Here is a 26036-nt window from a genome sequence, read left to right as displayed (position 1 = left end):
CTCCATGGTAGAGAAAAGAGAAGATGATTGCATGATGCTTCGATGGTCTAAAATCTCTTCCTAGTGTATTTATAGGTGATCAACTGCTTCCAGCTGAAGTCACTTTATATGAGAATTTGCCAATTCTGATGTTGATTTTCAACATGCAGTACACAGCTGGAACTGGCAGACTTTTCATTTGTTTTACTCTCTTCTGTTTACTGAGCTGTTTCCATGGGAAGCAGATATCTAATAGCAAAATAAAGGCATAAGCAGAATGTCCTTATAATCTTTACTTGTCTAATGTCCACCAATTTCCACAGAAGTAGTCGTAAGGTTAGAAGCAGTCGTGGGTTTAGAAGTTGGATTATTAGAAACTTCAACAACTTAATTGGAATGTCTAATATTTTCTGAAAAGCAACTAAAAATGGCTTATGAAAACAAGAAAGAAAAGCTGGTGTTACATAAAAACCCTACAACAAAGAGAAGTAAGACTTCCTGTGGGCATAATTTTGTTGTTATATGATCATAGCTAGCTTGAGTTGCACTTAACGAACATCATGGTGAATTTCCCTCAGATAATAACAAAATCTTCTTTATTTGTCTTTTTAAAAATTTGTTTAAAGACTGGACCGCTCCTTCAGTCATGCTGTGCACCAAAAAGGTACACCTCAGGCCACTGGTCCCTGACTCGGCCCGGAGTTTTCTACATCGGCCGAGAAGATGGATACATTGATATCTGGGACCTTCTGGAGAAAACCCATGAACCAGCCCAGTCTCAAAACATTTGCATAACTATGATCACCTGCATCAAACCCTGGATCTTTTCTTGTATGTTAATTCTAACTAAATAAGCTAAGTCATTTTGGGTAACTCGGGAACATCTTGACATTCATCTGAAAAGCCTCCAATGTTTATTTCTTAGTTTTTTGTTTTTCTTCCTGCTCATCCCTTCTTATCCCTTCCCTTCTCTTCCTTTCCTTTTCATTCTTCTCTCTTCCCTTTCCTTCCCATCTTTCCTCTTCCTTTTCCTTCTCTCTTGGTCTCAAAGCTTGGACACAACCTGAGCTCTTCTCACCGTTGCCTCATCAAGAATGATTTCTGAGACACGTGTCAGGCAGAGGCTGGTTTTGAACCGCACGATGGGAAACATCCTTCTCTTCTCCGGGTCAGACAGGATGACCCGGATCTTTGTTATCTTTTGCTGACTTTTTTCGCAGATAGAATAAATTTTGTTTCTTTAATTTTCATTACAAATCATATTTTTAAATATTATATCACTTTTGTGGTTCTCCCCTGGCTAATATCAAGCAATTCTCTTCATAAGATAAAATGATTATCTGGGGTTATATATGTATGTAAGCTTTAACCTTTGAACCAACTATGAGGAAAAAGTATTATATAACAAAACAAGCATAAATTCAATGATGTGTCTATAGAAACGGGATGTATGTCCTTTGTCTCCATTTTTGTTCTGTTTCGCCCAAGTAGTAATTTCTATGTAAATCCAGTACATTTGCCTCTTTTTATTTTTATTTTTTGCAGTGACGTCTTGCTCTGTTGCCCAGGCTGAAGTGCAGTGGTGTGATCAATCCTCCTGCTTCAGCCTCCCAAAGTTCTGGGATTATAGGGGTGAACCACTGTAACCCACCTGCCTTTTTTAAAAGAAGAAGTTTCCCTTTGTTTCCAAAGGTGTACAGCATGAAATTCTCTTTCTATCCATTTCTCAGAAACATTAGATTTGGAAACTCAGTCTTCAGCATCTTGAGTGTCACAGTCAGACTACTGCTTAGCCATATGTGCCACCCAAGTATCTTTTCCCACTTTGGTGTAAAACATTGCTTTGTACGCCTACAGGGATTATGAATCCAGGATTTTGCAATTTGAAGCAGACCTACTAAAAAGGAAAAGAACACACACACAGTGAGATAGAAAATTACAATTCTCAGGCTCGGCATGGTGGCTCACACCTCTAATCCCAGCACTTCGGGAGGCTGAGTGAGGTGGGAAGATCACTTGAGTCCAGGAGTTCAAGGCCAACCTGAGCAACATGGCCAAGACCCTGTCTCTACAAAAAATACCAAACAAAAATTAGCCGGGCATGGTGCTATGTGCCTGTAGTCCCAGCTACTCAGGAAGCTGAGGTGGGATGATTGATTCAGCCTGGGAGGTTGAGGCTGCAGTGAGCCATGATCATACCACTGCATTCTAGCCTGGGCCACAGCGGGGAGACCCTGTCTCAAAAAAAACAAAAAAAAAAAAAAAAAAAAAAGAAGAAGAAGAAGGAGAAGGAGAAGAAAAAGATTAAAAATCTCAAATACTTTGCATATTATACCCATTTTAAATGTTCAAAGGCAGCTACTTGTTTTTACAATAAGACCTGTGATTCTGGCTACATCTTTGAAATTCTTCTGGATGATGGTACCCTTTAGCCCTTTCTGTGTTCAGTGAAAATGAACTTCATGACTTTTCTTTGAAAATCTTTCCATGTGTTCTCCTTGCTTTCTTCTCAAGTATGCCCAGTGGGCCCAGCCACAGAGAGAGTCAACTTCAGCCAGGAGCCACATTCCTTATACAGTCACCAGAAATACAAGTTTTGAGGCAGCAGGGGGACTGACAAAGGCTCAGTCTTAGCTTTCATTTCATCAGCTGGAAAAAATGACTTGTACATGTTTACGTGGTCCAGCCATGAACATCTGATGAAAATGCCAAGATCACTGGAACCACAGCAGGTCCTTTGGGAGAACACAAAACAAAAACATACTTCATGTTTAACTGCTTAAGATGGTTTTCTGTTTGCTGATTTTTTCCTCCCATTTATTTTAAATCTTTCAGCTAAACAGCAATTTATAGCCACAGCTGATTATTATGGAACACTGCATATATTAGAAATTCCTTGGACATTAAGTCGCCCTTCCACCAATGAGGTTAGCAACTAACTTATGACTTTGAGAATTAATGTGACCAGATATTGCTGAGATATGTCTTTTAAAAAATGTTAGAAATGACAGCATTTTTGCTCTGTAAGGGAACAAAAGACTCATACAGTAAATAAGAGGATGTATTTCTGTTGTATGAGTTAAATAGTTTGAAGCTTTAAAAAAAAGCCCCAAACATGACATGGGAGGGAAACCAAGTCAATGAAGTCCAGATTCTGAGAGAATAATGACTTGGGGATTCATAATCAGAAAATGTCATTTTTCCCATTGTAACCGAAGTGTGGGGTGCTGATTTCAGTGATACCCTTCCCTGAGGGCCCAGTTGACATGTTCATGCATCTCTCCATCACCCACCCCCACCGGCTCCCAACCCAACTTGGAGTATAGCAGGCAGCACAGCTGAACTGGCGGTATTCTGCACCCCCCACACTGTACCCACCACCCAAGTGTTTCAAACAATGTTAATAATGAGGCTTTAAAAAGATCAATGAATAGAAATATATAAATGTATATACAGTGAACATTAAACATATAGATTGCAGTCTGCTGCAAGTCCAAACATCGGCCTAGTTACTGGCAGGCAAAAGGCTGTCTCTGCCCTGGTTGCCTTCCCCAAGGTCTCTGCTGACTTTCCTGCTTCTATTCTGTGCCTACACTCGAAGCCCTCCAGGGATCAGGAGTTCAGCTCTGCTTCCAGTCCCTCTAGGATCTACATTGATACCCTCATCTGGGTTTTCTAAGTTTGATTGATGATATGAAACTTCCCCCAGATTTAGAAGGAAGAAGGAAGAAATGGGAAAAAAGCAACCCCTGAATATTTCTACTACAAAATTGCACATTTTTGCAGCTCTCTCCTTCCAACCCTGCTTTGGAAACCTCCAAGTCACAGAGCCCTAAATGTTAGCACAGTAGCCCCTGAATTGTACCAGCTCCTCTGGTAGTGGGCCTGTGAATACAATTTCCAAATTATATTCACCTAAAAGATTTAAAGTATCGCCAAATAGATAATCTACATAATGATTAGGTAGATTGATCATTAGATAATGATCAAGTAGATTAGGGAGGCAGATTAGGTAGGTCGTCTACCTAATTACAAGCAGCAGAAATTCTAACAGAGCCTTGTAAAGGTCATGGGGGCTTCCTGCCTGTCACCCTCTCATGGACTTCTGTTTCTAACAGATGGCAAGTGTCAACCACTACTTTGAAAGAGAAGTCAAGCATCTGGAATACGTAGAACAGCGCAAAAAAATTCGTGAGCAAGAAAAGAAAGAAATGGAACTAGAAATGGCAAAGAAAAAAGTTGTAAGTTAAATTTCAGAAATGAAAGATGTTTTCCTCAAACACCAGTGGAAATATATTTGTTTGGCTTAATCCACAGTTTCCATAGAAAAGTTATACTTTTTCACATTCTTCTCTTCTTCTCATGAGAGTCAAGAGGGCATTCCTTTGATTTCCTAGCTCACTGCCAGTTAGACACCTAGTGAGATTCTGTCCAATTTAAGTTTCTGAAATTTTCTATAATTTCAAAGTCCTTTAGTACAGATACCTTAATTCAAAATTTGAATGCTTTCATTATAGAATTTTAATATCTGGTGAATAATGCATTAAAGAAGGTGGTGCAAAAAGAGTTGAATATGGAATGAAGACACGTGGGCTGAAATCCCAACTCTGCCACTGACTAGCTGTGAGATTTGGAGCAAGGCTGTCACCTTTGCTGAGCTTCAGGTCTCTTATCTTGAAAATGGGAATACTAATAACTAGGATTACTGTAAGGCTGTCAGTTAAAGAAAGTGACAAATGGACTTTCAGTAAATAGTGCTATTATAATTATAATGATAGATGATAGATTAGATAGATGATAGATAGATAGATAAATAGATAGATAGACAGATAGATAGATATGAGGGGGTAGAGAGAAAGAGGTGAATTTTACTGTATATGATATGCTGAAGCTATGAAACTTGAAATAGAGGAGAATTTGGTACAGGGCACATCCGTCTTAAACTCTGCCAAAAAAGAACCTAAGCTCTAAAGCACCCCATGCTCCTCTTTCTCAGCTTCTCCCTGTTTGATACGAATTCTGTGACTCTGCTGGTCTTCCCTTGCCCACTGGAATTTTGGGCTTCTAAATACTTTGTGAATTAGGCTTTTCTCTCTTTCTCACTTGAGATCACCTCAGTCTCAATTTCTGTTTCCCTCTTGCTCCCTCTCTCCTTTGCGCTTTTGTTACCAGCATTTCATCATTGATCCCATCTGTAGGTTCCGTATAGCCAAATACATACGTCCTCAAACACAATTACTCACATGAGGCCTTCAGTCTCAAAAGCATTAGCATGTGGCACTGGGCGCGGTGGCTCACACCTGTAATCCCAGCACTTTGGGAGGCTGAGGCGGGCAGATCACAAGGTCAGGAGTTCGAGACCAGCTTGACCCACATGGAGAAACCCTGTCTCTACTAAAAATACAAAATAAGCCGGGCATGGTGGCACATACCTGTAATCCCAGCTACTCGGGAGGCTGAGGCAGGAGAATCACTTGAACCTGGGAGGCGGAGGTTACGGTGAGCCGAGATTGTGCCATTGCACTCCATCCTGGGCAACAAGAGCGAAACTCCATCTCAAAAGAAAAAAAAAAAAAGCATTAGCATGTGGAAATATTGTAATGTGCTGCATTAGCAAATAAATTAACATTATCACTTATTGATAAATACTAATTAGTGCAATAAAAGCAGAGGATCTCATTTCAAAAACATGTTTGGTGACAAAGTGTAAAAGAATGCCAATTAAACTTTCATTGCATTCCACTGCTACAAACAAATTGATCTTAGTTTTGTTCTTTTGCACTTAACAAACGTTGATTTGTTGAGATTCTATTGTGGGAGATAATCTGCCACCCTTCCCCTTCCCCAGCAATTATCCACGATTATTATGAGTGTTTAAATACCATAGCAACAGCTCCTAATTATCTACATCGGTGGGAGCGAGTAGAATTGTGGATAATCCAAAAATAATTTGCATGTGAAATACTTTTTAAACACCTGAATATTATAATAATAATATCTTAAATTGTATTATACTTTTTAATTTCCAAAACCTTCCCAACTTCTTGTAACTTCATTTCCATTTGATATGGTGCCCTCTTTTAAGTAAAGCCACCACTTCTCAAATTTTCTCTGCAACTATTAATAGATTGTGGGTATATGAATGAATTTGAAAGGGTTCCTCTGTTACATTTAGAACATAAAAAAAGTCACTAAGGAAAAACAACTAATGTTAGTCAGAAATGTCTCCTTCTAAGCAATGGCTGATAAAGGGGGAAATGGCAACAGTAACAACCTCAGAAGATTGCAATGGAGCTTAAATGAGTTAAAATATTTACAGCACTTAGCCAATAACTGGCACATAGAAAGTGTTCACATGTTCGTCCAGCAAGGCTGGCCTGTATGAGTGCTCACCAGGTGCCAGGATGAGGCTGTACAGTTCAACACAGATTTCAGGAAAATCATGCACCTGTCTCTTTGCAAACATAAAATCTGGAAACAGCTCACTCCTCAATGGACAATAATAATCACTGCTCTGGTCGCATATGAAATGGGAATTTTCCTAACCAGAATTTCAGCTGGAGACTCAGCCTGGGAGAGTAGTCATTGCCGTGTGATCCACAAGCTATGCCATCCATATGGACTCAGAAGAGGGAGATTTCAAAAGAATTCTGCAACCTCTAGGCTATTAGTCACCCTCCAGTCTACATAAGGGAAACAAGAGTTATAGGGAAGAAGGCCGGAAAAAGGGACTTTTTTTGAGAGACAGTGGTTGGGGACCATGTTTCCCCCCACTCCCTCCTTTCCCAGCACATCTGACTGCCTCCCGCCCACCTGCCCTCCTGCCTTCCTGCCCTCCATCCAACCCTTTCCAGAAAACAGTAGCCAGGTCAACTATTCACAAACAGCCCCTTCTCATCCTTTGGTATTTTTAGATATCAGTGTTTTATAGGGATGTCTTGTTTTTCTTCCCCCCCAGAAAACATATCAGAAGTCAAAAGAACAAATGCAGGCTGAATTAAAAATGGACTACGAGAATTATCTGGAACTGGAAAAGACTGTTCTTATCAACCTTGGCCTAATCAAAGTCACAGAGAAGGGGTCATACATGGAGGTGATGTAAAAAAGCTTCCTGAAGGGGTGTTTTGGGGACTTCTTCCCTCTATTTATTTTTATGTCAGGTGAACTGGCAAGCTGAACATGTATATATACAGGCTCATTTATAGACTTTTATTTCCCTGCTATTAAAACTTTTGAATTTTAGCAATGAGATCTATTTCAGTTTTTGTACCACATATGTACCAAATTTTGTACTGAATATGAAAGTGTTTTTAATGAATGTTTTCAATAACAAAATTTGCATTTTCCTATAATAATAGAGAACTTTGGATGTCCCTTCCATCCCAATCCTTGCTGTCCACACAGAGGCCCTCATCCCAGGCAGAAGGGGAAATCAAACTGCTCCTACTTATCAGCTTGCTTTTGGCCACCTTTCCAAAAAAAGTGCTTCCCCTTGGCCACTGTACAAACTGTAGGGCCATGTGCTAAACAAAATATTAGCAAATCAAATCCAGAAATATATATATATATTTTTTAAAGAGGTTAACACATGAAGACCAAGTTGGGTTTATCCAAGGAAGATAAGGTTAATTTAAGAGTAGAAAATAAATCAGTGATTAATCAAAAGAGAGAAATTATGATGCCAAGTCGATGCAGAAAAACATTTCATAAAAGTTGACATCAATTCATGATAATAATGATACATTCTTAGCATCTACAGAAAGAATTCCTGCAATGTGATGAAGGGCGTGTAAAACAATACTACACCAAACATCGTACTTCATGGTGACAAGCAGAAAGCTTTCCCCTGAGATGTGGAACAAGACACAGCTCACACCATCAGGTGCCTGACATCATGTACTGCAGTTGCCTTTTTGTTCCCATGCTGTTTAAGCCCAGCATAGGCACCAAAAAGCAACAACAGTATGTGAAACTGAGACACAAAAGAGCTTGGAGCCAGATTGTGAAGGCTCCTGTTTACCAAGCTAAGGAGCTGGATTAGAATTTATGGGGAATGAATGGAAGGACTAAACAGGAAGTTGACCCGATCAGCTTTATTTTTAGGAAACAAGGAATGAACTAGAGCAGGGGAGAGTCTCATGGCAAGAAATCCTATTAGGAGGCAGGAGGAATTGTTCAGGGCAAAGGATTAGGATGCCCTGTACCAAAGTTTAATGTGAAGATAGAAATCAAAGGCTGGTTGGATGGGGAGGGGAAGACAAAGGATAATACCAAGGTTTATAAGTTAGATTGCTAGAGGAAGGAAAACTTTGTCGGGTAGGTTTTAGCTCTTAACCACCTGTGTGCCCTTGAACAGATGACCCAGCTCTGTGAAACAGATTCCCCTTCCATCAAGTCAGGTTGAGAGAACTTAACTTGCAGCATTTATGTAAGGGGCAAATGAGCCCCTGCAGATAAGGGGCCTGTGCCTGGCACATATTATTGTCATCATGATTGAAATATCCCAGGGCTCATCCTTACACTTGAACTTCTTTTATTCTTTCTTTTCTCTGCACTCACTTTCTAGGTGCATGCATCCACTCTCAAGGCTTTAGATACTACCTCTGTCCCTGACCTGGCCTTCTCTCTAAAATCAAGAGATGTGTATCTATTTGACCTTTTGTATCTCCACTTGGATGTTTAATAGGCATCTCAAACTTAAACATGTCCAAAATTGAGTGCTTGATGTTTCCCTTCAAAACCCATTCCTCCAGCAGTCCTCCCAGCCATGATGCTGCTTGGGGCCTTAAGGTCATCCTTCATCTCCTTTCTTTCACAATCCACATCCAATCTGTCGGCAAGTCCTGTTGACTACATGTTCAGTATGCATGTGAAACCTGATCGCTTCTCTTCTCCCTCACTGCTACCACCATGGTCCAAGCTGCATCATCACCAGCTTGGATTTTGCAGCAGCCTCCTGTTCTCCCTGTTTCTATGTTGTCATTTTCAGTCTCTTTCAGCCACAGCCAGATGGTAGTTTTAAATGGATGCTGTCAGATGCTGTCATCCTTCTGCCCAGAATCCTTCCTCAACCTCATAGTATGATCACTCAGAGTATGTTCCCAATGCCTGTCTGTGCCCTGCAAGCCCTTGTGCAGGCAGGCCTTCCACTGTCACCTGGTCCCATCCCTCCTTCCTCTCCCCTCCATCACACCCATCCCAGTCATGCTGGCCTCCTGTTCACCAAACATGCCAGGCATCTTCCTCTCCCTGGGCATCTGTGCTTGCTGTTCAGTACTTTCTCCAGAGATTTTTCTAATTTTATTTTCACGAGTTCACTCTAAAAAATGGTTTGTTTGTTTTTAGAGACAGGGCCTCACTCAGTTGCACAGGCTGGAGTGCAGTGATGCAATCATAGCTCACTGCAGCCTCAAGCTGTTGGGCTTAAGCAATCCTCTTGCCTCAGGCTCCTGAGTAGTTAGGACTACAGACACATACCACCACACCCGACTTTAAAAAAATATATTGAGTGCCTTCTATGTGCCAGGGTCTACCATTTTAAACAGGATGGTCAGGGAAGGTGACACTTGAACAAGGCCTGAAAGGGGTGAGGGGTTTCACCTGTAGTCTTCCAGAAGTGTGTTCCATAACCCAGTCTCCCTCTCTTCAATGAAAAGAAGCTGGGACTGCAGAGAACAGGTGTGTCATAACTGAGTGTCATAAACCATGACTGGAGGCTGAGCACATTGTTGTCTCAAATAAAAGCAGGGTGTTGTTAGCATAAAGGACTGGAGTAATGGGTATTGAATAAGTGTCTGCCTTAGGGTTAGCAAATATAAAGCTTAGTATAGTGGCTAGCATATGGCAAGCAGTAAATATGTTTTGCCTGATTTACAAATACAAAATGGTTGTAAAATTCTTGCTATAGAAACTAAACATGGGGCTCCTTATGGTTATGATAGCAGTTATTATTAGTTCAGTGTGATTTTTGTCTTTTTTCTTTTTCTTTTTTTTTTTTTTTTTTTGAGATGGAGTCTCACTCTGTTGCCCAGGCTGGAGTGCAGTGGCTCGTTGTCGGCTCACTGCAACCTCCACCTCCCAGGTTCAAGTGATTCCCCTGCCTCAGCCTCCTGAGTAGCTGGGATTACAGGCATGTGCCACTATTCCCAGCTAATTTTTGTATTTTTAGCAGAGACAGGGTTTCACATGTTGGCCAGGCAGATCTTGAACTCCTGACCTCAAGTGATCCACCTGCCTGGGCTTCCCAAAGTGCTGGGATTACAGGCGTGAGCTACTGCTCCCAGACCTGGTGTGGTATTTTCATTGTGTGTTTATAACCTCAGTTTTCCTGAGTCTCATCACCTGTGGCCACCGAGAGGACACATACGCAGCCATAGCCCAGGTTTCATGGGACCTTGCCCCACTTGCTTCTCAGGTATGCTAGCCTTCTGCAGAGTGCCCCCAAGTGTGTCCAGTGGCCACTGGGATGAAGATGGAGTCACATATGTTCAAGCCCACAACCACCAGGCACTCAGGGATCCCTTCTCTCAAAATGCTAGAGCTGCCTAATGGCCTGTAACATGGGGGAAGGTGCTGGGACAATGCTTCTGGGTTAGTTCAAGTTCAGCGAGAAGCAAACACCAAGGCAGTAGCAGAGGTGCAAGAAGCAAGGCAGAGCCTTCAGAGCTCATGCAGGTCTGGTACCTATGGAAGAAAAGAGGAAAGGACAGAAGATGATAGGATTCATCTCAGACCACTCAGCGTGGTTTAATTATTCATGATACCTCTCTTGGACACTAAGACTTTGAAACAGACAAACTCATAGTGATGTCTCTTCCTTCTCTGGGATGAGTTTTCTCTGAGGCTCTTCAACCCCTTAAGCTAAGGTCCTTTTGTTTGGCCCAGAACTTCCATTTGGCAGACAAGGCCAGGCATGCTGAATCCCAGTAAAGAACACAGCTGAGGCTCAAGCGAGGATGCTAACCACCTGTACTGAAGATGTAGGAATATCAGGTGTGAATGCAAATGGAGTTAACTGGTATGCCTCCTTCCAATTCCCACAGCTCCAACCCTTTCCCCTACCACCCACTGTGAGTCAATCTGATCTTCTGACCTTAAGTCATTTGGTCTGGTCTACAGTGTAGTGAAAAGACAGGGGTCTTTAGGTCCTGGCAGACCTGAGTCCAAATCCCATCTTCGTCGCCTTGGGCAAACTGCACTATCCCCTAAGTCTTAGATGCCTTGTCTGTAAATGGGGATAATAATAATAATACCTAGCCTACCCCATGCAAAGACAATGTATATAAAGCACCTGGAATATAGTTGGCGCTTAATGAATGTTGTTGCCTGTTCTTGCTTGGTCACAGGTGTATGCACACACGCACACACACACACACACACCAGAGAAACGTAGTGTTTCCTCTTTGTTCTATGTAGTAATCTCTGATTTTAACTTTTTGTTGCTACTAATAATAACAGGAATGTTTCCCAGACTCAAGTGCAACTTAAGCAGTGACTGTCCATGCCTGGTTTAATATTAGCCTTTGATCATCTTAATATGAGACCACAAGTGTTGGACATACTATTTAACATAAAATTTAAATAAATTTGAACAGCTTTCTTTTTTGCAGAACTGATAATGCTACTCAGAAAATTGATCATTCTAATATTTGATTAATTTCAATTAAATTTAATGATCATTCAGCTTTACAAATTGCTTTTTATCCGCCAAGAAACATGTAATTAAACCAGCATATTTTCAGGTCCTCAGATAAGCACATCGTGTGTGTGCACTTCAGATGAAAAGGCAATTAACTCCAGTTGGATGGTGGCCTAGGTGCTCTTCACGGCTTCACTAATCCAGCACTGTAAATAATTAACATCTCCCTGCACCCTTCTACCTCGGAGCGCTGCCCAGGGTCGGTGCTGCTCCACCGGGTTGCTAGGTTGCCATTGCCAGGGCAGATCTGTGCAACTGAGCAAGGTCCTCACAACGGAAATTAAATATCTCAGTGAAGGGCTGATGAACCCCTGCGTGGTCAATTTCCTCCTGCCATGGCTGATCAGCTCTCTGCGGGCACGCACGGGCTCATGTGAAACAGTACACACTGTCAGAGCAGAACCCTGCACACCAGCAAAACCAGCCTTGGGAGCTTATTGGGAAACGATGGATTTTTAAAAGTTGTGTAATTGCTTTTAAATGCTTTCTTGTTAACAAATATGACATAAAAAACATAGACGGTGAGTATGACAGATAATATAGGTTGTGTTTTTCTACAATGCCAATGCTCCAAACTTAAAAAGACAGAAAATAAGCTTTCCCAAACTCATCTGTATATGTGATATTCTGAGATGTTTTTATTCTTTTTTTTTCTTAAGAAAAGGAAGAAAGTTGTAAAATAGAAGATTTCACATTCTTCCCTGTCAACTAGAGATGCATTTTCCAGTACTTTTTAGGAACCATATTTTTAAGAATAATAATTCCCTTTAGAGAAAAAAAAACTTTAGAAAATAATGCTAAGTAAAATCTAAAATCCCAGCTTTGGCTGGGAATGGTGGCTCACACCTATAATCCCAGCACTTTGGGAAGCCGAGGCAGGTGGATCACCTGAGGTCAGGAGTTCAAGACCAGCCTGCCCAATATGGTGAAACCCTGTCTCTACTAAAAATACAAAAAATTAGCTGGGCCTGGTGGTGAGCGCCTGTAATCCCAGCTACTCAGGAAGCTGAGGCAGGAGAATCACTTGAACCTGGGAGGCGGAGGTTGGAGTGGGCCGAGATTGCACCACTGCATTCCAGCCTAGGCGATGAGAGCAAAACTCTGTCTCAAAAAAAAAAAAAAAAAGAAAAGAAAGTGTCTACTTTATTTCAGCCTTTGTAAAAAAGCTAAATTAACAATTGAATTGATACCAATTGTTCATTTATAGTGAAGTTTGTATGGATCTAAATATAACAAATAAAAAACAGAGGCCAGTCATGGTTGCTCACTCCTGTAACCCCAAGACTAGCCCAGGCAACTTGGCAAAAGCCCATCTCTACTAAAAATACAAAAAAATTAGCCGGGTGTGGTGGTGTGTGCCTGTAATCCCATCTACTCAGGAGGCTGAGGCACAAGAGTCGCTTGAACCAGAGAAGGAGAGGTTGCAGTGAGCTGAGATCGTGCCGCTGCACTTCAGCCTGGATGACAGAGTGAGACTGTCTCAAAAACAAAACAAAACAGAATGAACTCCCAATTATCCAGAATCCTAACAACCAATAGCTAGAACTTCATTATTTTCTAGTTCTGCAATGAACATTTATGACAACAAAAGACAAATAAGCAACTTTTTATTAAGGAGTTATCATCATGTGTAGAACCAAATTCAAGGTCCATCCAAATGTCAGAATTCATGTCTGCAGGACTGGACAATAATTGCTGGTGGTCATCAGTATAAAGACAGCTCGTCTCAAGCTTTGTAATGTTGGGTAAATAACCTTTCTGATTCATTTCTTCATCCAACAAATGGGGATAATAACTCCCACTGCATGGAATTATAAAGATTAAATAAGATAAAACATATGAAAGCACTTTGTAAAGTCTAAGTGCTTTAAAAAAATATGTAAAATACATATTAAAATATTTTACATAGATGCTGAACTCCTTTGGGATTCTGAGGTCACTTTTGAATTATCAAAGGAAGTTTAATTATATTTATTGTAGTATATTTTTATTACATTGTCATTCCTGCTAGTGTTTAATTAACAGTCAGCTTGGCCTGGCTTGGTGGCTCATGCCTGTAATCCCAGCACTTTGGGTGGCTGAGGCAGGCAGATTACCTGAAGTCAGGAGTTCAACACTAGCCTGGCCAACATGGTGAAACCTTGTACCTACTAAAAAAACAGCTAACCAAGATATCCATTCTCTTACCCTACTAGATAAATAATTTACATGTATTAGTAGCTAATTAGTTTAATAATTATGTGGGTCCTCTCAGCAGATGAGAATAGGAAAAAAATAAAAAATACAAACAAATGGATCTTAAAGTCTGAAACTTAGAAAAAGGGAAAAATATTAGACATGGTCATATGAAAGCCACTTGTTTAAAAGGCAGGATGACATTCTGTATGTTCCTTTCAACCCATCCATGTCAAGTAGGGAACCATGTAGCCATTACTCAATCATACATTTTATTTTTTAAGACTGTTGGAATTTTGTCTGCATTTCTCTAACAGGCACCTTAGCATCAGGAGAGGGCAAACTCCAGAAAAACACCTGGGCTATAAGTAGGGAGTACTTGTGAGGTGTCTAGTCCTCAGAAATGATATGCTGTAGACAGAATTTGAAATAAAAAAACTGCATCAGTTCATTATGAGAATCTCAATTTTAATTGATTGAGAGTAACAGAAAATCTGGACGGGGAGGAAGATGGCAGAAACCACTTTTGCTGGTCAAATATCCACGTGTACCTCTGCATTTACCAGCCTCCTTTGCAGTCAGATTGGAGCCTTTAACCGAATCCTAGCCAACAGGATGTGGGTGGAAGTGACGGAAGCCACTCCAGGCCTGACTTTAACTCATCTCATGAAACCTTCCAACTTCATCTCCCCATGCTATGTGTTCCAGAGGCCATAATTTACAAAGTAGAGAAAAGTTTCTCATTCTGTATCAGACTTTTCACAAGCAGGTGATAACCCTTTATCATATTAAACCACCGAGACTTCAGGGTTTATTTGTTATGCCATTAGCTAAGCCCATCCTGATGAACCCGGGCAGATTAGAGAGCACGCCGTCTTACTAGAACAGGTGTGCCCAACTCTCAGTTGGAACCCAGGATTTGAACTTAAATCTATGCACTGTTAATAAGACACCAGGAAAATTAAAAAGCCAAAGACATCAAAAGGAAAAAAACCTTTCCTGAATTGAAAATACCTGCGTCTACAGATTGAACGAGCATAAAATATTCTAAGCAAATTCCAAATTATGCAGTAAGTGGGTGAATTGAGATTTACATATCACTCCAAATCCTATGCTTTTAAATTCTCAACACTGAAGCCGAAGTGGTCATTTAAAAATCAGGCCTGAAATCCATCACTTCCCTGCTCACAACGTTTCAATGGCTCCTCCTTGCCTCGGGGATTGGGTCTAATCTCTTTGCCTTCCTGTGGCATGGCCCTGCTTGCTTGTAAACTCATCTCTTACAGCCTTGCTCTCCTCTACTTCTGCTCTAGCCATTTCACTCCATGCTGTTCTCCACACATGCTATATCCTCTCACCTCTGCTTCCTTGAAAATGATATTCCCTTTCCCTGGATAAAAAGCTACCAAAAATTCAAAAATGGTCTATGAATTAGTATGTTATGCAGCACAACAGTATCTATACACATTTGAAAAAGTTTTCATATATAGTCCTCCTATGGAAAAATGAACAGTGCTCCAGGCAAGCAAAGTAAATATAGACTAAATGGGATTACATCAAGCTAAAAAGCTTCACACAGCAAAGGAAACAGTCAGCAAAGTGAAGAGACAACCCACAGAATGGGAGAAAATATTTGCAAATTACCAATCTGACAAAAGATTAATAACCAGAATATATAAGGAGCTCAAACTACTGAATAGCAAAAGAACAATTGGATTAAAAAATGGGCGAAATATCTGAATAGGCATTTCTCAAAAGATGACAAATCCAACAGGTATATGAAAAAATGATCAACATCACTAATCATCAGAGTAATGCAAATCAAAACCACAATGAAATAGCATTTCACCCCAGTTAATGTGGCTTTTATCAAAAAGACAGGCAATAATGAATGCTGGCAAAGATGTAGAGAAAGAAGAACTATGCTGCTGGTGGGAATGTAAATTAGTACAACCACTGTGGAAAACAGTTTGGAGGTTTCTCAAAAGACTAAAAATAGAACTACCGTATGATCCAGCAATTCCACTACTGGGTATATACTGAAAAGGAAGGAAATCAATATATCAAAGAGACATCTGCACTCCCATGTTTATTGCAGCACTATTCACAACAGCCAAAACATGGAATCAACCTAAGTGCCTATCGACAGATGACTGGATAAAGAAAATGTGGTACACACAGTGGAATATTATTTAGCCATAAAAGAGAATGAAATCTTGCCACTTGCATCAACATGGATGGAACTTGAGGTTATGTTAAATGAAATAAAACAAGCACAGAAAAATATCACATGTACTAGTTCATCTGTGGGGGCTAAAAAGGTGGATCTCATGAAGATGGAGAACAGATTTGTTGTTACCAGAGTCCAGGAAGGTGAGGGGGTGGTATGGGTGAAGAGAAGTTGATTAATGGGTACAAATATATGGTTTGATAGAAAAAATAAGACCTAGTGTTCAATAGATTAGTGGGGTGACTATAGTCAATAAAATCTATTGTAGATTTCAAAATAGCTGGAAGAGAATAATGTTTCTGGCATAAAGAAAAGACAAATATTTAAGGTGATGGATATTCCACGTGTACTGATTAATCTTTACAAACTACATAAATGTATTAAATGATCGTATGTACCCTGAAACTATGTACATCTATGTGCATCAGTAGAAATTTTTGTTTAAAAATAATAAAGAGTGCTTATAAGAATTTGTTTAGAGATTATAAAAGGAATTGATCATGTGATATTAATAGCTTTAAAAGTCACATAGTAAGAGAAATATCTGAATCATAGTCTGGGCTTTGGAGTCAGAATTTTGAGCACTCAGCCACTTACAGCTTCAATCATTTAACCATGATGAGCTTCTGCTGCAGCAGAAGGAATTCTCAAAAGTGGAGCAATATTTCCCATTCCACCGTTTCTTGCCACATCCCATCAAGAGACAGACTCCATTTCCCCTCCTCTAGAAACTGGGTGGCACTTTGTGATTGCCTCGAACAACAGAATGCTGTGGAAATGACACTGCATCTCACCTGAAGCCAGGTCATCAAGGGTGAGACAGCTTCCACCTGGCTCTCTCTCACTGGGCACTCACCCTGGGAACCCATTGTGAGGCAGCTCAAGGAGAGGGAGCATGGAGGTGTTCCAGTCCACAGCTCCAAATAAGGTTTCGGCCCATGGCCAGTGTCAGCCACCAGGCATGTGAGTGAATGAACCTTCAGATGATTCCAACCCTGAGCCTTCGAGCTACCCTAGCTGACGCAGAGCGGAGCAGAGATGAGCTTTCCCTGCCTTGACCTGTCCAAATGCACATTGGTGAGTAAAGCAAATGCTGTCATTTATTATTATTATTATTATTATTATTATTATTATTATTATTATTTTCGAACTGCAGCCTTGCTCTGTCACCCAGGCTGGAGTGCAGCAGCGTGATCTCGGCTCACTGCAACCTCTGCCTCCTGGGTTCAAGTGATTCTCCTGCCTCAGCCTCCTGAGTAGCTGGGATTACAGGCTCCCGCCACCACACCCGGCTAATTTTTGTATTTTTTGCATTCTTTTTTTTTTTTTTTTTTTTTTAGTAGAGACAGGGTTTCACCATGTTGGGCAGGCTGGTCTCGAACTCCTGACCTCAGGTTGTCTGCCCACCTCAGCCTCCCAAAGTGCTGGGATTATAAGCGTGAGCCACCGCACCCAGCCAATGCTGTCATCATTTTAAGCCACTAGGTTTTGGGACGGTTTATTATGTAGCAATGGATAACTGGAAAAACCACTTCACATGGCTCTTGTGAGGATAAACTGAGACGGAATATATAAAATGCCCATTACATCGTCTGAAACATAGTAGATCCTCAGTAAATATTAGTTATTATACCTATAATGTGTCAATAACCGCTTCCATCTGCACACTGCCTTTTCCTCTTCTATAGTCAAATCTCCATTTGCCTCTCAGCAGAATCCTTGTGACTAAATTTAGGGCTCATCTAGATAATCCGGGACAATCTCCCCCTCTCAATATCCTTAGCTTAATTAAATCTATCAAATCCTTTTTCCTCTATAAGGTAACATTCACAGGTTCCAGGGATTAGGGCATGAATCTCTTTGGGGCCATTATTTGGGAAATTACCTCCCAAATAGTCAGTTTATTTCTTTCTACTTTGTTCCAGGAAAGATGATAAGGAAGTATAGTGTATCCTTGCCTTTAATACATACAATCCAGTAGACACAATAAGCTGTGTACTCAAATACCTAGAACGGAAAACAGGAAATAAGTGCTATGTGTCTTAAAAATTGATAAAGGTGAAAAAAAAAGCCTATAAATAGCAGAAACCTCTAGAGAGTGGGATTGCAGATTCAGGACCGTATCAAAGCAAGGCCCTAGGAGTTTGGTGCAGCTAGAGTGCCGGTGGGGAAGGCAAAAAACAGGTGAGTTGAGTTAAACAAGCCCCTACTTATCATGAAAGGCTATTATAAACTCATTGTTTATCACCAGTTTTAAATATATAACTTTGTTTTGATGTCTGCAAACTACTGGGAAGAAAAGCAATTAAAAAGAACAATAACAAGCAACAAATTGAAAAAAAAATAGCATAATTAATTACAGAACATTGTGAATAGAGCTCTGTATTCATTTCCTGACAGACTACCATGAACTCTGTACCTTAAAACAAGAGAAATTTGTTCTCTCACAGTTCTAGAGACCAGAAGTTCGAAACCAGCAGGGCTAGTTCCATCTGGAAGCTCCAATGGAGAGAGAACCCATTCCTTGCCTCCTCCAACTTACTGTGGGCATTTGCTAGCTCGTAGCTGCATCACTCTAATCTCTGCTTCCACCTACACATTGCCTTCTCCTCTTCTTTAGTCAAATCTCCCCTTGCCTCCCTTTCAGAAGAACTCCTGTGACTACATTTAGGCCCCATCTAGATAATCCAGGAAAATCTCCCCATCTCAAAATCCTTAACTTAATCTGTCAAATCCTTTTTGCCACATAAGGTAACATTCACAGGTTCCAAGGATTAGGGCAGGGATGGCTTTGGGACTATTATTCAGGCTCCTACAGCCTCATAAAAAGATTCCAAAGTTGGAGAGAAATTCTAATAAAGATTTTACTTATTAGTTTATTACTTTATGTGGAAAATAAAGGACAAAACATTAATAAAGGGACACATAAAGGTCTGCCTCCAAGGGAATTGTATGACTTAGTAAACAGAAAATAAAAAATGTTGAGTTTGTGGATTAAAAAGCAAACTTGAAAGTGTGCCTCCTTCACTTTCTGCTGGCAAGGAAAAAGAAAAAAAAAGAGAAAAGAAAGAACAAGAAAAAAATAAGGTTTTAAAGAAAAGAATTTTTAAAAAAGAATTTAAAAAACACTTGACATACTTTCTCAGGAAAGCAAAAGCAGCCTGCACTGTGACTTAAACATAACAGTAGTAGAAATTCACTTTCATTGTTATTTCTCTCTCTCTTTTTTGGCCTATAAAGGTCAGGCTCATAGAATAAGGAATTCATTGGTCTTCAGAGCATTCAAGGAAGCAGTGGGTGGGGAGTGCTAACCCAGAAGCTGACAAAAGTGTTGACTTCTGGTACTAAAGAGAGAAAATAGATAAATGAAAAATGAAGCAGATGATAAAAAAAGAAATAGAAAAAGGAGAGAGAAAATATTGGCCAGAACAAAATTGTAATGTGCAGAAGGGATCTACATGTCCATCAGTAGGAAAATGGCAAAATATGTTCATCAGACAAGGAACCTTCAGCTATGATGAGGAACATTCTTCATTCCAACAAGAAAGGAAGTTTACAAATTATCAAGGGAAAAATCAAGTTGCAAAACAATATATCCAATATGACCCCACTTGTGTAAAACTGTGTATGTGTATTTGTACTAACATTCACATTTCTCTGTATGTAAGTGTAGCCATCAATGTGTTCATTATGTTTACTTCTGAGGGATGGAATGGGAGAAGGGACAAGTGTGCAAGGCAAAGAGGGGGCTTTTACCAGCCCCAGCGTTTATAAAGATCAGTACATGACTAATCTTTAACCTACACTCCTCACTCCATATTATTTTGAAGCAAAGATAAAAATTTTAATAGATCTCTGTTGCTTGAATATTTTTATAATAGGTCTTTATTATTTGATAATGGTTGTGTTTACTGCTGGAAACTGTTAATAGATGCCGTACTCCTAATAGCAATAGCTGTCATTTCCTATTACAGTGTGAGGCACTGTTCTTTTATTTTTTTTAAATTCATGTCTTACTTAGATTTTGTAGGTATGTTTAATAAATTTAATACCCATTAAATTTAAATAGATGCATCTAGATAATATACATTCTTTTTCTTATTATACTTTAAGTTCTGGGATACATGTGCAGAACATGCAGGTTTGTTACATAGGTATATGCGTGTCATGGTGGTTTGCTGCACCCATCAACCCATCATCTACATTAGGTATTTCTGCTAATGCTATCCGTCCCCTTAGCCCCCAGGCCCCTGGCAGGCCCTGGTGTATAATGCTCCCCTCCCTGTGTCCATGTGTTCTCATTGTTCAACTCCTACTTATGAGTGAGAACAGGCAGTGTTTGGTTTTCTGTTCCTGTGTTAGTTGCTGAGAATGATGGTTTCCAGCTTCATGTCCTTGCAAAGACATGAACCCCTCCTTTTTTATGGCTGCGCAGTATTCCATGGTGTATATGTGCCACATTTTCTTTACCCAGTCTATGGGCATTTGGGTTGGTTCCAAGTCTGCTATTGTGAATAGTGCTGCAATAAATATACATGTGCATGTGTCTTTATAGTAGAATGATTTATAATCCTTTGGGTATATACCCAGTAATGGAATTGCTGGGTCAACTGGTATTTCTGGTTCTAGATCCTCGAGGAATTGCTACACTGTCTTTCACAGTGGTTGAACTAATTTACATTCCCACCAACAGTGTAAAAGCGTTCCTATTTCTCCACATCCTCTCCAGCATCTGTTGTTTCCTCACCTTTTAATGATCGCCATTCTAACTGGTGTGAGATGGTATCTCATTGTGGTTTTGATTTGCATTTCTCTGACCACCAGTGATGATGATGAGCTTTTTTTCATGTTTGTTGGCTGCATAGATGTCTTCTTTTGAGGAGTGTCTGTTCATATCCTTTGCCCACTTTTTGATGGGGTTGTTTTTTTCTTGTAAAATTGTTTAAATTCCTTGTGGATTCTGGATATTAGACCTTTGTCAGATGAGTATCTTGCTATTACAAATTAGTCTGCTATGATAATTTCTGTACAAGTTTTCCTTACAGACATATGCATTCATTTCTTTTGGATAAATATCTAGGAATGGAATGTCTGGATCCTGTGGTATGTATATGTTGACTTTTTAAAGATAATGCTAAATAAAAGTGGTTTTGCCATTTTACATTCCCACCTGCAGTATATGAGAGTCTCATTTCTTCCACATTCTTGCCAGTAGGGTCACTGTTTTCAAATTTAGCCATTCTAATTGCTGTGTGGTGGTATCTTTTTGTGGTTTTAATTTGCATTTCCTAATGACTAATGATAGTGGTTAATTTTCATGTCTTTATTTGCCATTCATATATACTCTTTCATGAAGTGTTTGTTCATGTATTTTGCTCATTGCAGGGAGCAAGGGGAGTGTTTTTTTAATTATTATTGAGGCTTTGGAATTTTTTATACATCCCAGATGCCGGCCATTATCAGATATATGCAAATATATACTCCCAATGTGGTTCGTCTTCTTATTCTCTCAACAGGGTCTTTCAAAGTGCAGAAGTTTGTAAATTTGATGAAGTTCAGTTTATCAAAAAAAAATTTTTTATGTATCATGTTTTTGGTGACCAATCTGAGAAATCTGTGCATAATCCAAGGTTTTCTTCTAGAAGTTTTATACTTTTAGGCTTTACATTTAGGTCTATGATGTATTTTGAGTTCATTTTTACATATGGTATGAGATGTGGATCAAAGCATTTTTTTCATGCAAATATTTTATTGTTGCAGCACCATTTGTTGAAAAGACTATTCTTTCTTCACTGAATTTTCCCATCAAAAATCAGTTGTCCATATATGTATGAATCTATTTCTGAACTTTTATTCTATTGATTTGTCTATTTTGATGCCATTACTATACCATCTTGAGTACTGTCACTTTATAAGTCACCTTAAAATCAGATAATGTTGGTCCTCCAACTCTGTTCTTTTTCAAAGTTGTTTTGGTTAGTCCTTCGTATGTGTATGTATATTTTAAAAATTTACATATGCAATTCTGACTTTCATAAAATTTCCACTAGGTGATTTGTTAGAAGCCCAACAACCCCCTTGTGACCTAGGCCCTGTTTAAAGGCATTAAGGATATGGCTGATAATGGCTTAAGTACTGTTCCCTACTGGCTGAGGCCGAAAGTAGACCTGAGAAGTTGAGATGGCTAATACAAAAGCCAACAGTCTTTCAGAAGTGAACATAACATGGAACTGTAGCAGGAGCATCGAGGGACCCCACAGTTAGCAAAAAGAACCAACAGAACCTAAGGAATACTTCCAGTACTTTCTTAGGCATAGTTTAATATGCTCCCATTTTAAAATAAAGTACAAATAAACCCTATCCATCATTAACACTTTAGCATTTGAATCAGGTGATGAGAGCACATTCTTCCAGGCAAGATTGTAAAACCAAATGGAAGGCAAGATTTCCCTGGAGGTAGAGAAGCAGGAGACAGATTCTGTTGGGCACAGGAAGGAAAGGCAAGACTACTTGGGATATCTGAGGCCCAAGGCAGCCAGAGGTGGCACATGGCCACTGGGGCCTGAGGGGAAAGGATTTACCAAAAGAGGTGAGAATATGCTGCTTTGACCACTTTGCAAATTAACTGGGTGCCCCATGGCAGCAATTGCCTAGTGATTACCTGGAAAATCTTTATGTGTGTGTGTGTGTTTTTTTTTTTTTTTTGACTGCCTATGTGCAGTTCAGCATTTCCACTTCCTACTCCATTTACAAAAGGGTCCCAAAGTTTATCTTGTGACATTTGGTCCTTTATTAAGAGGAAGCAATAGGTGGTCATTTTTAGAGGATAACATCCTGTGCTTTTACCATTTCCATAAAAGGGAGGGGATTTAGCTACTTCTCAAGAGAAAAGAGTATGAGAGAATCACTTCCAGCTTCTCTTTAAACCCCTAATTTACTGTTCCCCAAGTCACAAAGAATGACTCATCTGAGTAGTGAATTGAGAAGAACTTCAGCATGCTTGGCTAGGAGCCTTCTGCATTCTCTCACCACACACCAGCCTGTTGGTAATACATACTTTTATGGTGCTGACAGGCTCTGCCCATGCCAGGAGAGGTCTTTTTTCATTAACTCCACCAGTGACTAGGTGGGAATGATCAGATCACAGAGGATATATGAAGAAGCCCACTTGGCCATAGACCCAAGTCATATTCTCCAGCTTACCTTTGTCAAAAGTAAATTTCATATTTTGATCTCTATGTCTGGCTCCTATGCCCTGGTTCTAATCTTAGGAAGGAAAGATACATTTTTGGTGATTTCCTACCAACCCTATGTTGGTAGTTCAGGGGAAAATATGCTGGTAGGAAAGGGTTAAAAGTGTGAGAGGAAACAAAATGAAAAAAAAAAAATGTGGTCAGGGAAACAGCACTGAGAAGTCCTCAAGGCAGAAATGCAGGCTGTAAGAATTGTGCTTTGGCTCTGTTCCTGCCAGTGTGGAGCCTACAGGGTTCATGAAGAATGGGCCCCATTTGGGACACAATCTCAGACTGCAGACAGACCCTCCCCAACCCTGCTATAGGAGACCTTTCACTCTGTCTATCGCCAGCTGCGGGTGGGAATTAGTCAAGTGTCTTACCTAGACATGGTACTTTTGTCCCTTAAAAAGAAAACAGACTGGTGTTATCTGTGTGTTCAACTTTCAATGCAGCTTTGACTTTTCTTGTGTCCCAACATTTGTGATAGAAAAGATGGAGATTGTCTTAGTCCACTTTGTGTTGCTATAAAGGAAAACCTGAGGCTAAGCAATTTATAAAGGAAAAAGGTTTATTTGACTCATGATTCTGGTGGCCAGAAAGTTCAAGATTGGGTGAGGGCTGCTGGCTGCTTCCATTCACAGGAGAAGGTGAAGGAGAGACAGTGTATGCACAGGTCACATGGCGAGGAAGGGGTGGTGGTGGAGGGAGAGTGTGCAAAGAATTGCTAGGCTATTTTTAACAACTGGCTCTATTGGAACGAATACAGTGAGAATTCACTCCTTACTCCACCTCCCAGGGAGGGCATTAATCTATTCATGAGGAATCTGCCTCCATGACCCAAACAACTTTCACCTCCCAAGACACCACACTGAGGATTAAATTTTGACAAGAGATTTGGTGGAGACAAACAAACCATATCCAGATCATAGCAGAGACTAAACTCAGTATTTCCCAAAGTGTGGTATGCATGTTAAGGTGTACATAACTGTACATAGAGCTCACACCTTAATTATCTCAATAGTTATGAATTCATTTTAGTGTATAGAAAAAACCGTTTAACTCGTTAATGACAAGTGATACTGGTTTTCCATATATGGCAGCAGTGTAAAGTTTTACATTTCAATTTTTTTAATTGAAAAAATAATTTTAAATAAAATAAAGTAATATACACAGTATTTAAATATGGTAGAAATTGTGCAGGTTGTCTGTGAATGATGGGAGTCTAGGATAGCTAAAAGTAATTTGGTAAGAATTACAAGATATACCTAAGGTCAGGAGTTCACGACCAGTCTGGCCGACATGGTGAAACCCCAGCCCTACTAAAAATACAAAAATTAGCTGGGTGTGGTGGCACGTGCCTGTAATCCCAGCTACTCAGGAGGCTGAGACAGAATTGCTTGAATCCGGGAAGCAGAGGTTGCAGTGAGCTGAGATCACACCGCTACCCTCCAGCCTGGGTGACAGAACAGGACTCCATCTCAAAAAAAAAAAAAAAAAAGAAATAATTACAAGATATTCATTACTTGTATACAAATGAATACAAAATATTCATTACTTTTTAGAAGCTATTAATAGCAATGTTGGTTCTTTCTAACAGTGATGAATTCTAAGATTTGTGATGAATTAATACCACAAATCTTTTAGAGGTTAATTATAATCACACCAAGTTCACCAACAATTGAATCTTTTTTTTTGGCTTCCAAAATGACACTTACTGTGAAATGTCCTGATTTACCCACCCACTGACTTGTAGTCACTAATTTTCCCAAGACCACTTTAACTATAAAAAAAAGACAAAAGTCGTTTTTTAAAAAGAGATAAAACATTACTCTCTTAACCACAAATAATTACTCAGGAGTGAATATTTTTAAAATTATGTAGACATTGCGATTATAGTACTTAGTCTCTTCCTAATGTCCTGATGCCTGCAACTTACTTTGAAATGCACAAAAAAAATGACAAATAATGGATAGATATGTGATTGAGCAAATATAACAAAAAGCTTATAAATTATAGAATCTGGATGCTAGATATATGGGTATTCACCATAAAATTTTCAACTTTTCTATAAAGTTGAAAGTGTTCATAAACGTTGAGGGAAAAGACACCGGTATGGCTTCTTTTATGTATATTTCCTTGGCTTTATAGGTGAATTTGATATACAGTACAGATCAAATGTAGATTTATAACCTTGGACAGATGGCACTTTATGCTCTGACATTTCTTATCTACCAGCCTAGACAAGTAGTTTTCACTTACCTAATGATTCAAACTTGCTCTTAGGTTAAAGAGTGGGTTTTACAATGGCCACAGGGGGAAAAAAGGCAAGAACAGACGCAAACAGGCTGGCAACCTGCATCTCGTTTCTTGAACAAAGTTCAAGAACAAGGGGTCACTGTTCAATATCTGCAGCTGTGAAAAAAATGTGAGCTGCAGGCATGCTGTTTCATAACTTTCACACAAAAAAGTCTTGAATGTGGGGCTTTCCTGTTTCTTCATTTAATGTGTATTGCACTTTTCTAAAGTTGAAATTTTAAACTCTCTTTGGAAAATTATTTTGAAGAGTGGAATTTCCAAAGTATATAGAATATAGAGGGCAACACCAAGTTTCTACTACATCTATACCTCCATTAAGCAAGAAAGCCAGATTAACCCAAATAACTTAAAAGCATGTCAAGTGGCCTTATGAAACAAATAAGAATGAAGTTAACCCAACCCA

At 39.7% G+C, this 26036-nt stretch overlaps 1 protein-coding gene across 2 annotated transcripts in view; it reads left to right on the top strand.

The window, feature by feature from the left end:
- DNAI3 (dynein axonemal intermediate chain 3) overlaps nt 1-7612 on the top strand; it is a 74464-nt gene extending 66852 nt beyond the window's left edge. The window contains exons 20-23 of one of the 2 annotated variants that reach the window (XM_003805290.5): nt 606-810; nt 2815-2906; nt 4098-4220; nt 6938-7612. In XM_003805290.5, coding sequence (XP_003805338.3) covers nt 606-810; nt 2815-2906; nt 4098-4220; nt 6938-7081 — 564 coding nt within the window. In that variant the 3' untranslated portion in view covers nt 7082-7612. Of the gene's footprint in view, nt 1-605; nt 811-2814; nt 2907-4097; nt 4221-6937 lie in introns of those variants that run through there. The other variant, XM_063600036.1, reaches the window with a different exon arrangement.
- Nucleotides 7613-26036: the final 18424 nt, after the last annotated feature.

Source organism: Pan paniscus, chromosome 1, assembly GCF_029289425.2.
Source record: "Pan paniscus chromosome 1, NHGRI_mPanPan1-v2.0_pri, whole genome shotgun sequence".
NCBI classification, from domain to species: Eukaryota; Metazoa; Chordata; class Mammalia; order Primates; family Hominidae; genus Pan; species Pan paniscus.
This window is presented reverse-complemented; position numbering and strand designations above follow the sequence as displayed.